Raw genomic sequence first — 17,267 nt, 5'->3', positions numbered from 1 at the left:
TAGAGAATCATACTGGATTGATACACTAGGCTCTATGCATCCTCAAGGCCTTAACATGGAACTGGATTAACAAGCTTTCATGTAACTAGTGGGGGCACCATTGTATTCATCTACACATTGTTCTAGCTAGGGAGGCCCTTATTTTGTACTATTCCTCTGCGATATTCTTTTCCTAGGAACTAATTTCCACTAATAGATTTATCACGCTTAACGTTAGCATACTGCCAGCATAAGAGTAATGCTACAGTTATATGTTAGCGTGTGTAAACCATATTTAGCGCATCTGCCTCATCATACTTATGAATATAAATATCGCTATCTATACTCATTTCTTTCAGGCAAATTTGAAAAACCTCAGGGTTTTAGATTGGGTTTAAGTCAATTTTTTATTTCTAATTTTTAATTTTCAATTTGAACATTCCTTTAGGATGGAACCATCAACTCAGACTTAGATGTTATATCTATTCTTATTACCATATAGATTTATTTTCTCTGTATTCTCTCAGTTTTTAATTTTATTTTAAATTCCATTAGGTTTGTAACGCTACTCCTGTATATATCTGTAATACACTTTTTCTTGTAATACTTTTTCTTGTATTCGTCAGGCTATATAGGACACATTGGCATCATCGGTCATGCCTTTAAACATTTTTAACAATAATTTATTTTACTTTCCTTGCAATTTGTTACAATGTATACCCATTATGTTGTTAAGTTACTTTGTTGTCATGTTATATTACACTTGTATTACATTGATATATCCTTATCAATGGCTGCTTTTCTAAGACTTTCCATTGGCTAGTTTTAAACAGGAAGTCGGCACCTTGGCCCTCTTTTATAAGCAGGTTAGGAGCTTTTGTGCTAGATACCTGTGAATCATTCTTTAGAAAAAGTCTGATCGGTTTCAGACGAAACGCGTGTAGAGAAGTACCACGCTGTGCCTCTGCACTATCCCATTGGGCTCCACAAAGACTGATCGCGGCTTAACCTTCAAACTTGGTATTTAATCAACTGAGGTGGTGGACACACTGAGAACCGGTGAACTTTGGAAACCGCTAATCTGGGATGGCATATATACATGCAGTTACACTGACGTGCCTTTTATTATTTTAAATCCTGTAAATTGCCATTTAGCTGTGTGTGCGACACTGTACGCTTACCCATTAAATGTTTTACACTTGAGTCGGGCCGGGTCTGTCTTATTTTCTCTGTTTTGGCACTGTATCAAATGCCTTTGCAAAATCTAAGTATATCACATCAACTGATTCCCCTTTATCTATATTTTTACTTACTTCCTCGTAGAATCAAATTAGATTAGTTTGACATGATCTATTTCTCATAAAACCATGCAGATTTAAACTCAATCTTGTTTACACAAATATGCTCATCAATATAATCCCTTATGATCCCTTTAAATATCTTCCCCACTTCTAAAACAATTGCAGATAGGGAGGGTAGATACTTAATAGTACAAGGTCAAATACAGGGAGAGGAAGTTCTATTTTGCAATGTCTATGCCCCAAATGAAAGGCAAGACACTTTCTTCAGGGAAATTTCACATCTGCTAACAGACTGGTCGCAAATGCGGATAGTTTTAGCCGGAGACTTCAATATTGACATACAGGCACTCAAATACAGGACAAATGAACACTTTTCTAAAAAACAAACCCGGCTGAGAACAATAGCTAATACTATTCTAAATCTTCTCTCCCCACATACTTTAATTGATACATGGAAATACCTATATGGTAACACAACTGACACCACATACTTTTCAGCTGCCCACAATAGCTATTCCAAATTAGACTACATTCTGATCAGCCAGCTTCTATGCCCGCTATTAGTGTCAGCTAACATTCACGTTTGCACTTGGTCAGACCACTCCATCACACAGATACTACTTAAAAGCATAAAAGATAGAGGTAGGACCCAGACCTGGACTTATGACCCGGCGTGCCTTCGGGACCCGCAAACAAAAGCTAACACAATTCAAGCCATGGGGGAATATTGGAATATTAACCTGGGTACCACTATATGTCCAATGTCGGTATGGGCGGCTCATAAGACGGTGCTTAGAGGTATCTTAATAAAAGAGAAATCGATACTTATTAAAAAAAGAAACTCCACATTCAATACCCTCACTAAAGATATTGAGACATTAGAGAAGCAACACAAACTGACACCAGCAACATCCATCTTGAAACAGATACAACAAAAAAGACAACAACTAGATATGATTCTCAAAGATCAGTCAGTGAAGTATGCTCATAGAATGAAAACTCATTACTTCTTGTATGCTAACAAACCTGATAAATTTTTAGCCAAAAAGATTAGAGATGGTTATATGGCTACATCCATACCTGCACTATATAAGGCAGACGGGGTGGAAACTTCTCATCCACAGGAAATTGTTAACGCTTTTGCTTCATACTATGGGGAGCTTTATGATGGTAGGAAGGTTAACCACACTCACTCTACTCAAGACTTACTCACAGACTTTCTAACTAAGGCGAACTTAAGGAAAATTACAGACTCAGACAGAGACCAGTTAAATACCATGATCACCTCAAAGGAAGTTTCTCAGGCTATAAAAGACCTAAAACCAGGGAAAGCACCAGGTCCTGATGGCCTACCGGGGGAATATTATAAACTGTTTGCGGACACACTTGTTCCACATCTCACTAAATTTGCAAACCATATATTAGAGGGTAGGCCATTGCCCAAAGACTTACTCCAAGCCAAAATAGTGGTTATTCCAAAGCCGGGGGAAAATACAAAACATTGCTCAAGTTACAGACCGATCTCCCTCATAAACCAAGACATTAAAATCGTAACAAAAATTCTAGCAAACAGACTAAAACAGATTCTACCTACTATTATACACCCCGACCAAGTAGGTTTTATTAAAGATAGGGAAGCCCCAGACAATATAAGAAGGATGGTGTCGGTGCTGGATTATCTTAGGGCACATGGAGTGCCTTCTCTGCTCCTCTCGTTGGACGCGGAGAAGGCATTCGACCGGGTTGATTGGAACTATATGCTGACGGTGCTGAGGGAGGTGGGATTTGAGGGACCCTTTGTATCTGCAATTACAACGCTGTACTCCTCCCCCACGGCATTTGTCAGGGCGATAGGACATCAGTCGCACACTTTCAATATTCTCAACGGCACCAGGCAGGGGTGCCCATTGTCACCCTTGCTCTTTGCCTTATGCATAGAACCACTAGCTGAGACTATCCGCAAAGAAGTAGACATTAAAGGCTTAGAACTGGGAGGGAAATCCTATAAAATAACACTATTTGCAGATGACGTACTGTTAACTCTGACCAAGCCATTGATTTCCCTACCTGTAGTATATAACATTCTACACAAGTTCTCAGTTATCTCGGGATACAAGATCAATGCAGACAAATGCGAGGCCCTCCCCATTAATATACCTAAACTTATTGAAGCCAATTTTGACTTTCGGTGGGCGAAAAGTCATATACAATATTTGGGGGTGAAACTAACGCAAGATTATGATAAACTCTACCAAGCCAATTATTTAGCACTCTTTAAAACTATGAAAAATGAGATTGCCAAATGGCAACATTATAACTTTTCGTGGTATGGGAAACTATCTGCGATTAAGATGAATCTGCTACCTAGACTGCTGTACCTCTTTCGGACGTTACCGATTAGAGTACACAAAAAAGACTTAGAGGCTTTGCAAGCCACATTCCTTACTTACGTGGTAATAAGCATGCTAGAATACCCAGCCAAATTCTCACACGACATAGACAGTTAGGGGGAGTGGGGTTCCCCAATTTATGGGATTATTATCAAACCTCCAGACTGGCCCAGAATTCAATTTTAGGAAGACGAAATTGCGATATAGTATGGCCCACCTTAGAAGCTTCTATGGAAGGATTCACCTCCCAAGAGGATATCCTCTGAAGGAAGGATATAGGTATGACTGGGAAGGTATACAGACCACGAGCTCTTGTGCTCACACTTCAGCAGTGGCATAACTCTATACTTGACAGATTGATCCCAGAGTACACTGGCATACGACCACTGAAATATATTCTCCCGAAAGATAGCCATGCTCTCCTGGATAAATGAGAAAACAAGGGCTTATATAGGGTAGCTGACATCTTGCATAGAGGACTCCCACTTACATTTACCCAATTACAGGAGAGGATACATCTAATTCCATTACATTGGTTTTTATACTTACAGATACTATCCGCGGTCCATACTTACATACTAAAAGGAACTAAAAGTCAGACCACAACACTTGAAAAGCAGTGTAGTGCAAAGATTAGGCCCAAACAAGCAATTTCCAGCATGTATCTAGCCATCCAGTCATCTAAAATCAAGAGCAAACCACCTATTATCAGTAGGTGGGAGACAGATCTAGGGCTGGCCATATCGGCGGAAGATTGGGACTCATTGACAAGTGAGGCTTACAGGGGATTATTGAGCGCAGATTTGAGGGAAAACAGCATTAAATCAGTGTTTCGATGGTATTTGACCCCTGAAAGGACAGCACACACTGTGGCAGGTAACTCAAATGCATGTTATAGAGGGTGTAAGGTCAAGGGAACCTATATACACATGTGGTGGGAGTGCCCCAAGGTAGAGATGGTGTGGAGGTGGGTGTCAGATCTCTTGTCAGGACTGTTGGGGGATCCAGTTATAGTTTCAGCATCACAGGCTCTATTGAATGCTAGAAACAAAACTTACAATAAATATATCAATACATTTTTTTAGGATTATATTCACTATTGTTAGGACTTCCATCGCCAAATACTGGAAGACAGGGGTTCCGGAATGGTCTGAGATTATTCTCAAAATTAAGAACACATATGCAATGTATAAGACAGCTGCTCATTTACAAAATACCATGGATACATTTGGTAAGATCTGGTTTTACTGGGTGATGGAGGGGGCCAGGTACGATAACAACTAGGTGCAGGGCTCAAGTGGTATCTGCAAAATCAATTGGACAGGGAAAAGTGAGATTCAGTATATGTTGGGATTGGGGGTTGTGACCACAGTGACCCATATTGTTTAATATTGTTTTTTTTTTATTTTATCCATTTACTCTGCACTTATAACAGGTTTTATTTGGAAAATGTTATGGATGGTTAACAAAAAAAAAGACTTGAAAAAAGGAGTTACAAGAGACTAAACCAACAGGATCCTACTCTGCACTTGGGACTCTATAAGATCACAGAAAGACTTTTGTTCCAAGCTATCCAGTGTGGGGGTGGTGAATCATGTCATGGTTATTGGAATTGTTTGCATTATTTCTTCATTTTGAATTGTACTCAATAAAAAATATTTCAACTAAATATCTTCCCCACTATTGATGTCAGACTAACTGGTCTATAGCTTCCTGGATCATCCCTGCTTCCCTTTCTGAAGATTGGCACCACATTAGCTTTACGCCAATCCTGGGATACTATACCTGAGGATAATGAATCTTGAAAAATTAGAGGTTTGTCTATAACAGTGCTAAGTTCCCGTAACACCCTTGGGTGTATTCAAAATGGGCCTGGAGTTTTATTTACCTTAATATTATCCATTTATTTCTGGATATCCTCTAGACATAACCCAGTTAATAGTATGGGCTGGCATGTTCTAGTTTGTTCCATTGGTTCCTCCCTTGTGTATACTGAAGAAAAGAACTGGTTTAGTACCTCAGCCATCTCCCCGTCACTGTTAATCATGCTACCCTCCACGTATTTTAATGTACCTATATTGTCCTTCTTAGATTTTTTTCGCTATTTATGTACTTAAAGAACCTTTTAGGGTTAGACTTAGAATCCTTTGCAATTAATCTTTCATTTTCCGTTTTGGCTAATTTGATTGCCTTTTTGCATGCTTTGTTGCATTCCTTAGAAATTTGGTATGTTGAGTCTGTGCTATTTTCTTTGAATAATTTAAATGCCCTATGTTTTTTCCTAATTTCTTTTAACACATTTTATTTAGCCATATTGGCTTGGATTTTTTATATTTATTTTTATAACCATATAGTATATGTTGATATGTATATTTATTTAAAAAAGTTTTATATGTTATCCATTTATCCTCTGTATTTTTATTAGAGAATACTTTGTCCCAGTTTATGTTATTTAATGATTTCCTTAAATCGTTGAATTTTGCTTTCTTAAAATTAAAAGCCTTAGTTAAACCATTAAGATACTGCATATGAAAAGAGATTTCAAATGTGACCATGTTATGATCACTCTTACCCAAATGTTCTTTGACTTCTATGTTTAATATTTTATCTGTATTGTATGATAGCACTAAATCCAATATAGCTTTATTCCTAGTTGGCTCCTCTATTAATTGTAACAAGAAGATATTCCTGAGAACATTTTAAAATATATCTCCCTTAGCTGAATTACTAGTTTTATTGGCCCAGTTTATATCAGGGTAGTTAAAATCTCCCATAATTACAGCACTGTTATTAGCAGCCTTACCTATTTTCATTATTAGGTGCGTTTCCTCCATATCACTAATGTTGGGGGGCTTGTAGCATGTTCCAAGTAATATTTTTTTAGGATTTTTCCCCCCACTTTTTATTTCAAACCACAGGGTCTCTACATTGTCACTTGTATCATAAATATCTTCCCTTATTGTAGGTTTAAGGTTAGGTTTAATAAACATGCAGATTCCTCCACCCCTTTTTCATGCCCCTAGTGTGTTAAAAACAGAAAAAATGATCAGCTAGCTCCTGGATAACTCTTGTGATTATATTAAAGTGTTATTTTAATCTTTTTCATTATATTTTATAATTTTTTAATAGAAAATTATATATGATATGATGAAAACAATGGTATCTTTAGAAAGTCCATTTAATGGCGTGAAAAACAGTATATAATATGTGTGGGTACAGTAAATGAGTAAGAGGAAAATTACAGCTAAACACAAACACCGCAGAAATGTAAAAACAGCCCTGGTCCTTAACGGTAAGAAAATTGAAAAATGGTCTGGTCACTAAGGGGCTAAAAAGTAAGATACAGCGCAACTTCAAGAATAAAACTCCATCTAAAATATCACTAATATTACGGATTTTTTTTTTGTTTTTTTAATTAATATATAATTGATTTAACATTCATTTTAAAAATATATATATATTTTATGAGTTTTTACATTTTTAATATTTATGTTGGATAAAAAAATAACTAGTTTATAATCAGACAGCTCATTAGTTCACACATGACAGATTCAATGTAGATTTACACTCTGTTGGTCACCTCTGCAGTGTATGGGCATTTCCTGAGTGAGATATTTTATTACTACACAACGTTACCCGAGTTCTCGTTTCCTGGGATCTCTATAGTCCTTATTGCTTGGTGAGTTTCCATCATGATGTCCTTGTAAAGCTCCTTGTGTCCCTCTATATACTCCCACTCCTCCATAGAGAAATACACTGCAACATCATCACACTTTATAGGCACCTGAAACACACACAACTCATTCAGCGCTGACACAGGGACTGGTTGTGTCACACACTTTTACTGACAGAGACAGAATAAGCTTACTAAGAACATGCAGAGACGCAGATAAAAGGTAGGAAATTCACACAGGCTCAGATGGGTCATTAAAGAGTAAAATGTCCCCAGCAGTACTTACCTCTCTGCTCTGCTGGCTAATTCTGCTATGGAGAGAATTCTTCTTTACAATGGCATATTCCTATAATATATATGAGAAAATTGTCAGACTTGGTTTCCCTGGAATAACATTTCTCCAGTTCCTGTTTACTTATAAATCTTTTTAAATTAAGGGGTTTCTTCACTGTCTTGACCACCACAAAGGAACATAATAGACTGAATTACTTTGTGGAAACTGCTTGGGTACGGGGGTCCTGCAAGGTAGCCCTTAGAAATTGGTGTTTTATATTTTTTGTGTATTATGCAGGACGACCCTTGGGGTTCTGGAGGAAGTGTTTTCCACAGGGTTCATGGAGTAGGGCCTGAAGTTGAAATTTTTGTATAATTTTACAGTGGAGGATTGTGCTGGGGACCTAGGGTGCTGGGGGATGTTTTGAAATCGAAGTTTGTGCAATAGAGGGTTAAGTAGCTGAGGGTTGTGCAGGGAACCCTGGGTGCTGGGGTAGGTATTTCAGTAGAGGTTTGTGCAGGAGACCCTGGGTGCTGGTGAAGATGTTGCTGTGGAGGGTTGTGCAGGGGACCCTGGGTGCTGGAAGACATTTTGCAGAAGAGGTTTTTCTGGTTCCTACATTTTAAACAGATTTGTCGACCCCTGCAGTAGAGGGTTGTGCAGGGGACCCTGGAAGCGATTTTGCAGTAGAGGGTTGAGCAGGGGGAGGTTTTGCCGTAAGAGCTGCGCAGGAGACCCTGGTGCTGTTTTTTTTTCTCCCAGTAGAGGATTGTGCAGAGGTCCCTGGGTGCTGGGGAAAGTGTGGCAGTAGAGGATTGTGTAGGGCAATGTTTCTCAACCGCGGTCCTCAATTACCCCCAACAGGTCAGGTTTTCATTATAGTTGAACCAGTGCACAAGTGAAGTAATCAGCTGATCAGTAACACCATGGTTACTAACCTGCTCACACCCATCAGCTGATTATTTCACCTGTGCTCTGGTTCAGCTATAATGAAAACGTTGCCTGTTGGGGGTACTTGAGAACTGCGGTTGAGAAACACGGGTTTAGGGGACCCTGGGGGAGGGTTGCAGTAGAGGGTTATGCAGGGGACCCTGGGTGCTGGGGAGGTTTTGCAGTAGAGAGTTGTGCAGGGGACCCTGGGTGCTGGGGAGGTTTTGCAGTAGAGAGTTGTGCAGGGGACCCTGGGTGCTGGGGAGGTTTTGCAGTAGAGAGTTGTGCAGGGGACCCTGAGTGCTGGGGAGGTTTTGCAGTAGAGAGTTGTGCAGGGGACCGAGTGCTGGGGAGGTTTTGCAGTAGAGAGTTGTGCAGGGGACCCTGGGTGCTGGGGAGGTTTTGCAGTAGTGGGTTGTGCAAGGGACCCTGGGTGCTGGGGAGGTTTTGCAGTACAGGGTTGTGCAGAGGACCCTGGGTGCTGGGGAGGTTTTGCAGTAGAGGGTTGTGCAAGGGACCCTGGGTGCTGGGGAGGTTTTGCAGTAGAGGGTTGTGCAAGGGACCCTGGGTGCTGGGGAGGTTTTGCAGTAGAGGGTTGTGCAGAGGACCCTGGGTGCTGGGGAGGTTTTGCAGTAGAGGGTTGTGCAAGGGACCCTGGGTGCTGGGGAGGTTTTGCAGTAGAGGGTTGTGCAAGGGACCCTGGGTGCTGGGGAGGTTTTGCAGTAGAGGGTTGTGCAAGGGACCCTGGGTGCTGGGGAGGTTTTGCAGTAGAGGGTTGTGCAGAGGACCCTGGGTGCTGGGGAGGTTTTGCAGTAGAGGGTTTTGCTGGGGACCGTGAGTGCTGGGGAGGTTTTACAGTAGAGGGTTGTGCAAGGCCCTTGGGCGCAGGGGGTGGTGTAGGTGGCCGAGCTGATGTTATAGTCAGTGAGATATGTCAGTAAATAAGACCAGTCATATCATGATATTCCTCAGCAGCTCTCACCTCTCCGGTCAGCAGGCAGATGATGCTCAGGGCCTGACTCAGGAACTGCTCTGCCAACTGCTTCCTGTATTTGTTCATCGTCAGTGACTGAGTCAGATGCTATAAATGTGACACCTGCAAGAAGAAAACGACAACATGAGAAAAAAACTGTGAAATAAGAGATAGGAAAGAATCAGAGCACTTCTTGTATTTATATTATATTAAAGCGATAATTATATGATATTAAACATGTTTATTTCACTTATGCACAATCTAATGCTACACATGTGACCAGCTGAATGTAGAGCAGATAATACACAAAGTGTGACAATCGATATACAACAGGTTTGTCAACTTACAGGGGATAACATTTATTTAATATTAAAAAGCCAGCAAAAATCCTGAGAAGCAGTAGGTGACATTAAACAGCATAAATTCTTTATCCTGCACCCTAAGGCGCAAGAGGAGCCAAGAAAATGGGCACTGTTGCTGGGTAAAATAACCTGGGAGAGGTCTAAGAGTCACAGCAACAGTTTTCACAGGTCAGCCATGCAATTAAATAGCTGCAGGTTTATTTTAGCTGTGTGTACTGAAGATCTCCCCTGCTAGAAAGTGGGGTGCAGCAGGGCTTCTAAATTTAAGCTTTAAGATAAGAGCTGTGTCTGAGCTGCCGGACTTATGCTCCCCCTCTTTTGCTGTGATTGGTTACTCTTTCCTCAGCATTTTGGAATCTGAACTCTCTTACCAGGCAATGCAATATTTTTCAGTGTGCCCCCTCAACCTTCCTGCTTGAGAATATATATATATATATATATATATATATATATATATATATACACATACACACACACACATATGAAGAGAGAAGCGCTCTACCAGGAACGAACAACAGCTCATCAGCTAGTTCTATGGCGATTTACCACCCAGGAGCAGCCTGTTTTTGACCAGTGTGCTTTTCACAGAGGAAAACGTTCCTGAAGTATATCAGTCTGATCCCACGAAGGTCAGTCCAGCCCCAAAATACAAGGCAATTCTCCTTTGAACAAGGAACATGACAACCCCAGACGATCATTTCGGCCTCCTATGGGCCTCGTCAGTAAGGTGCAGCCACATTCCTCTAAGCACACTGGGCAAGGAGTCCACGTCTGGTTACCCCCATCACCCATAGGGAGACTTCCCCAGGGTCATATTAATTTGCATACAAAGAGAGAAGCGATCTACCAGGAACTCTTCGTATGGGAAATATATATATATATATATATATATATATTCTCCCTCACTTAAAGCCTCCTCCTTACCCTCTCAACCCCCTCTCCCTCACACAGCCTCCTGCTCACCATTTCAGCCCATCTCTCCCTCTTATTACAGTTTTTTCCTCACATTGCCCCTTCCTCACCCTCTTAACCCCCTCCTCCCATCACATAGCACCCTCCTACCCCCTCACACAGCCTCCTCCTCCTCTTATCCCCGTCTCACTTAAGCAGCTTCTTCCTCAACCCCTAACTTCTTTCTCTTCCTATCAGCCCAATTTCCCCTCACGCAGCCCTCTACTCATCCTCTTAACCACTTCACTCCCTCACACAGCTCCTTCCTAAGTTCCTATTCCATCACACTGCCTCCTTCTCATCCTCCTCCTCTCTCATATACAGCCCCCTCACCCTCTAATCACCCCTCCTCCTTACACATAGCCAGATCCTAACCCTCTCAGGCCTCTTCCCCCCTCGCTACAGCTCCCTGTTCACCATTTAAACCCAATCCTGAATAAATAAGAAACCCTCTTCACACCCGAGCACACACATCACCCTCAGACTACAGGCGGTTCCCTCTTAGAAGTCACGCTGCATTCTGAATGTCACAAACAGCCGCTTACTCACATAACAACTCTAAGATGTAAATAGTATATACCATAAATGTACTACCTTGGTCCCTTCCTCTAAAGTACTGATGATGTCACGGCGTCACGTTACTTTGCCGGTCCTAAAGCCGGATGGGATTTAGCTGCAACCAATAAAGCGTAAGTAACTTGTATAATATGTATTATTATATGAATAGTTGAATAGCATATCTATGGATACTGTACTGAGAACGTATGTCTGTGAGACAGGAGCATCAATATGATGTTATATATCAGTGTATAACTTACTGGGGAGGAGGATAGTTATATAATATATCGAGAATCTCTCAATATTATATTATACTCAGGAGGGTCTCTGTATGTGTGAGAGAGAGAAGAACCTCTCTCTATAATATATATCTTTATATAAAGTACTAAGGAAGTGTGTGTGTGTGTTAGAGGGGACATCTATATAATATTATTAATCCTTATATAAGGTACTGGGCCGTCCTGAAGTTAGACACGTTATTCATTACTCAAACACTTATGGGGATTTCCATGGTAAATAAAAACAAAGAAAAAAATATGAAAACTAAGCTTTGTGTCATTTAATGACTACTACCCAACCATACCCCTGACTGAGCATAACAAAATAATATCAAAGTTATCTAACTCTCCCTGAAGTTCAGGGAGTCTCCCTGATTTTAATAGTGGCTCCCTGATGCCAGCAAATGGAATGCAATCTCACTGAAACTCCAAGTACCATGATCCAATGTGGCCCAAATCCGGAAAAGTGTTTCTTTAAAGGGCCAGTAACCCCACCAAATAAGGTTATATAATAATGCACACAGTGCAGAATTATATAACTTTAGCCTAGCGTCACGTTTCTTAAGCAGCGTATAGCAAAGATATTTAGCTACGATAATCTATTTTTCAGAACGCCGCTCCTGGTTCTACTGAGCGGGTCTGTTTTTTACCTAAGCGCATCGGGCACGCTGTCTAGTCACAGCACGCCCGATCGCGCCATTAAACTGAATGTAGCTCGCTCTCGCTACCATACCCGAGCGGGAGCGAGCACATTCAGTTTAATGGCGCGATCGGGCGTGCTGTGACTAGACAGCGTGCCCGATGCGCTTAGGTAAAAAACAGACCCGCTCAGTAGAACCAGGAGCGGCGTTCTGAAAAATAGATTATCGTAGCTAAATATCTTTGCTATACGCTGCTTAAGAAACGTGACGCTAGGCTAAAGTTATATAATTCTGCACTGTGTGCATTATTATATAACCTTATTTGGTGGGGTTACTGGCCCTTTAAGGAATGCCTTTAGTTGCTGGGACGTTATAGAACCCTCAAAGCATGCATCAGTAACCAAAAAGCCTCCACTGATTTTAATAAAATAAAACACAAATACTACCTTATTTACTGCACGTAATTAAACTTCATTTTCTAAAATATTTAAGCATTCAACAAGCGTACGATCACTGGATAATAGACTTGTTGTATGTGATTGTGCAATATAACTACTTTTTTTTAATGTGACTTTAGTGGGAAGCTACTTTAATGATAAGTCTTTATCTTATTTCGGGTTTTAAGGTGTCCAGTATATAACTGGGAGGGGGGGGGGATGGCGGCGCAGTAGCGGGTGAAGCCACCTCCCTGAAATGAGTTTTTGCAGGTTGGGATGTCTGGGATTACAGACATCCCAACTCTCCCTGAAGTTCAGGGAGTCTCCCTGATTGTAATAGCGGCTCCCTGATGCCAGCAAATGGAATGCAATCTCCCTGAAACTCCAAGTAACATGATCTAATGTGGCCCAAATCCGGAAAAGTGCTCCTTTAAGGAATGCCTTTAGTTGCTGGGACATTATAGAACCCTCAAAGCATGCATCAGTAACCAAAAAGCCCCCACTGATTTTAATAAAATAAAACACAAATACTACCTTATTTAGTGCATGTAATTAAACTTCGTATTCTAAAATATTTAAGCATTCAACAAGCGTACAATCACTGAAAAATAGGTGTGTTGTATGTGTTTGTGCAATAAAGCTACTTTTTTTAATGCTACTTTAATGATAAGTCTCTATCTTATTTAGGGTTTCAAGGTGTCCAATATATAACTGGGGGGGGGGGGGGGGGCGCAGTAGCGGGTGAAACCATCTTCCTAAAATGAGTTTTTGCAGGTTGGGATGTCTGGGATTAGACCCCTCAGGTGTTCCCTGAATGCACTTCCCCTATCCACACTCATAGGTGATAATGCAAATACATACATCATATAAACATCTGCCCTATGAAAACTAGGCTTTGTGTCACTTAGTGACTATTATCCAAGTAACGCCCAGAGAGAGCAGAATCCAATGACATCAAAGTTAGGACCCTAACTTGGGGATAGGACTCCGCAAAAGCTCCCTAAATGCACTGCTCCTATCCACTTAGATAGTTAATACATATATCATATAAAAATCTGGCCTATAAAATCAAGGCTGTGTGTCACTTAGTGACTATTATCCAAGTAACCCCCAAAAAGAGCAAAATCCAATTACATCAAAGTTAGGACCCTGACTTGGGTATAGGACCCCGCCAGAGCCCCCGGAATGCACTGCCCCTATCCACTCTCATAGGTGATAATGGTAAACGCATACATCGTATAAACAACTGACCTATAAAACTAGACTTTGTGTCACTTAGTAACTACTACCCAAGTATAGCCAACACTAAGCAGAATCAAATGACACCTAACTTGGGGATAGGACCCCTCAAGAGCCCCCTGAATGCACTGTGTCAATTTCCACTCTCATAGGTGATACATACATCATATAAACATCTGCCCTATAAAAACTAGGCTTTGTGTCACTTAATGACTACTACCCAAGTGTACCCCTGACTGAGCAGAATCAAATAACACCTAAGTTAAGACCCAAACTTGGGGATAAGACCCCTCAAAATCCCCCTGAAAGCACTGTGTCAATTAGTAACTATTTCTCAAGCATACCCCAGAATGAGTAGAATCGAATGACACTATAGTTAAGACCCTTACTTAGGGATAGCACCCCTCAAAAGTCCCCTGAATGCACTGCTCCTATCCACTTTCATAGGTGATAATGCAAATGACACATTATATAAACATCTGCCCTATAAAAACTAGGCTTTGTGTCACTTAGTGAAACAATAAATTAAGCAGATCACTAGCTTAATAAAAACGTAAATACTTTATTCCAAAAAGGGTAAAAACGATTCCGGTAGGAAACATACACAGAAGAGCGTGTAAAAAAAGAGTCAGCTAGACCAGCTGACTCGTTTCGGCTTTATGCCGTTGTCAAAGCTGTTGGAGTTCAAAGGGAAGCTCCCCACCTCTTAAAACAGTTAATTGACTCCTATTGGTTTACACAACATTATACAATTTAACTCATTCTCGGTACTTCCTCTATTGCCAAGTATTTAATCTACAACCTTTTTACTACCAGGTATTAACAAAGCATCACCTTACTAATTTGTGGTAACACAATGGGGGAGCGCTTAATCTCTTGGAGGGACAGAACAAATAAGCATATCTGTGTAGGCCAATAGGGTATCGAATTTACATTTGGTACAGCAGATGCTGAATTAGTAAACGCCAATAGGCCTAAGCAGAGATGAAAGGTAAACTCATCTAATTGGAGTTTTTTTCCCTTCCCCCCCCCCCACCCGCAAGGAGACAGGGAGGGGGGGGCAAGGTACAAGAGGGGCCTACAAGGGAGGTTGCATATTCCGAAGGAACCAGAGACAAACCAGATATCAGTGAGTAGTGTTATAAACCTGTCCACTTATACATTGAGTGCTACAGAACATAAAGTTTTGAGTTTGGGATTAGGCTTTGTTCCTACAAACTCTTTTAATCTTTTTAGCACTTTGTTGGATGTGAACAGGTTTGTATGCAAACTAATGCTAAAAAAACATTTTTTACTAGCGACCAGTCCTGAGAGTGCTCTCTCATTAACTGCCATTGGGTCAATAGATAATCAACCTTTGGATACCTTGGAATTCCAAGATCTGTGCAGCCTCTCAGTACTGGAATCCCTGAATGTCGAACAAGTAGATGCACCCAGTTTGGGCTCCAACAGAAACTCTAAGTTATCCTATACAAAGTCGGGGTATCATCATTGAGAACTTTCAAAGCAGAATAGAAACAGACTCAACCAGATTGTATTATCAAGAAACAAAAACTAATTACAATCTGACAAGGAAAGAAAGGGATGCATTGAAAGCACTAGGCTCCAATTCCACGTTGGTGGTCCGTGCCGCTGACAAGGGAGGGTCCGTGGTTGTGATAAACAAGAATGACTTGGTCAATGAGGCCCTCAGACTACTCCTTAACACCTACGATTATCGATTATCAAACACGAGGGGGGAGAGCGAGAGGGGGGGAGAGAGAGAGGAAGGGGGAAAGGAGGGGGAGAGCGAGAGAGACACAGATGGAGGGAGAGAGAGACACAGATGGAGGGAGAGAGAGACACAGATGGAGGGAGAGAGAGACAGAGGGAGGGAGAGAGAGACACAAAGGGAGGGAGAGAGAGACACAGAGGGAGGGAGAGAGAGACGGACGGAGGGAGAGAGAGACGGAGGGAGAGAGAGATGGACGGAGGGAGAGAGAGACGGACGGAGGGAGAGAGAGACGGACGGAGGGAGAGAGAGACGGACGGAGGGAGAGAGAGACGGACGGAGAGAGAGAGACGGAGGGAGAGAGACGGAGGGAGAAAGAGACGAAGGGAGAGAGAGACGGAGGGAGAGAGAGACGGAGGGAGAGAGAGAGACAGAGGGAGAGAGAGACGAAGGGAGAGAGAGACAGAGGGAGGTAGAGAGAGACGGAGGGAAAGAGAGACGGAGGGAGGGAGAGACGGGGAGAGAGAGAGAGATGGAGAGAGAGAGATGGATGGAGTGAGAGAGATGGAGGGAGGGAGAGAGACACGGAGGGAGAGAGACACGGAGGGAGAGAGACACGGAGGGAGAGAGAGAGATGGAGGGGGAGAGAGAGAAACACGGAGGGAGAGAGACACGGGGGGAGAGAGAGAGACACGGAGGGAGAGAGAGACACGGAGGGAGAGAGAGACACGGAGGGAGGGAGAGAGAGACGGAGGGAGGGAGAGAGAGACGGAGGGAAAGAGAGACGGAGGGAGGGAGAGACGGGGAGAGAGAGAGAGATGGAGGGAAAGAGATGGATGGAGGGAGAGAGAGAGATGGATGGAGGGAGAGAGAGAGATGGAGGGAGAGAGACACGGAGGGAGAGAGACACGGAGGGAGAGAGAGAGAGATGGAGGGAGAGGGAGAGAGACACGGAGGGAGAGAGAGACACGGAGGGAGAGAGAGACACGGAGGGAGAGAGAGACACGGAGAGAGAGACACGGAGGGAGCGAGAGACACGGAGGGAGCGAGAGACACGGAGGGAGCGAGAGACACGGAGGGAGCGAGGGACACGGAGGGAGAGAGGGACACGGAGGGAGAGAGGGACACGGAGGGAGAGAGAGACACGGAGGGAGAGAGAGACACGGAGGGAGAGAGAGACACGGAGGGAGGGAGAGAAAGAGAGACAGAGGGAGGGAGAGAAAGAGAGACGGAGGGAGGGAGAGAAAGAGAGAGGGAGGGAGAGAAAGAGAGACGGAGGGAGGGAGAGAGAGAGAGACGGAGGGAGAGAGAGACGGAGGGAGAGAGAGACGGAGGGAGGGAGAGAGAGACGGAGGGAGGGAGAGAGAGACGGAGGGAGAGAGAGAGAGAGACACGGAGGGAGAGAGAGACACGGAGGGAGAGAGAGACACGGAGGGAGAGAGAGACACGGAGGGAGAGAGAGACACGGAGGGAGAGAGAGACACGGAGGGAGAGAGAGAGACGGAGGGAGAGAAAGAGAGACAGAGGGAGGGAGAGAAAGAGAGACGGAGGGAGGGAGAGAAAGAGAGAC

The 17,267-nt window shown here is 42.7% G+C and overlaps 2 protein-coding genes across 2 annotated transcripts in view; one reads left to right on the top strand and one right to left on the bottom strand.

Moving 5' to 3' along the window:
* Positions 1–9,645, bottom strand: part of LOC128657402 (oocyte zinc finger protein XlCOF7.1-like) — a 186,845-nt gene extending 177,200 nt beyond the window's left edge. The window contains exons 1-3 of the mRNA XM_053711739.1: positions 9,530–9,645; positions 7,630–7,689; positions 7,307–7,454 (exon numbers count right to left, since the gene is read on the bottom strand). Of these exons, the coding sequence (XP_053567714.1) occupies positions 7,307–7,454; positions 7,630–7,689; positions 9,530–9,607 (286 nt within the window). The 5' untranslated portion in view covers positions 9,608–9,645. The remainder of the gene's footprint in view (positions 1–7,306; positions 7,455–7,629; positions 7,690–9,529) is intronic.
* Positions 9,646–11,484: 1,839 nt separating this feature from the next.
* The window catches only part of LOC128657401 (gastrula zinc finger protein XlCGF8.2DB-like), a 44,759-nt gene continuing 38,976 nt past the window's right edge, over positions 11,485–17,267 (top strand). The window contains exon 1 of the mRNA XM_053711737.1: positions 11,485–11,522. The gene's annotated coding sequence lies outside the window, so the exon portion shown is untranslated. The remainder of the gene's footprint in view (positions 11,523–17,267) is intronic.

This window comes from Bombina bombina, chromosome 4 (genome assembly GCF_027579735.1).
Source record: "Bombina bombina isolate aBomBom1 chromosome 4, aBomBom1.pri, whole genome shotgun sequence".
NCBI classification, from domain to species: domain Eukaryota; kingdom Metazoa; phylum Chordata; class Amphibia; order Anura; family Bombinatoridae; genus Bombina; species Bombina bombina.
The sequence above is the reverse complement of the archived record's forward strand: the minus strand, read 5'-3'. Positions and strand labels throughout refer to the sequence as shown.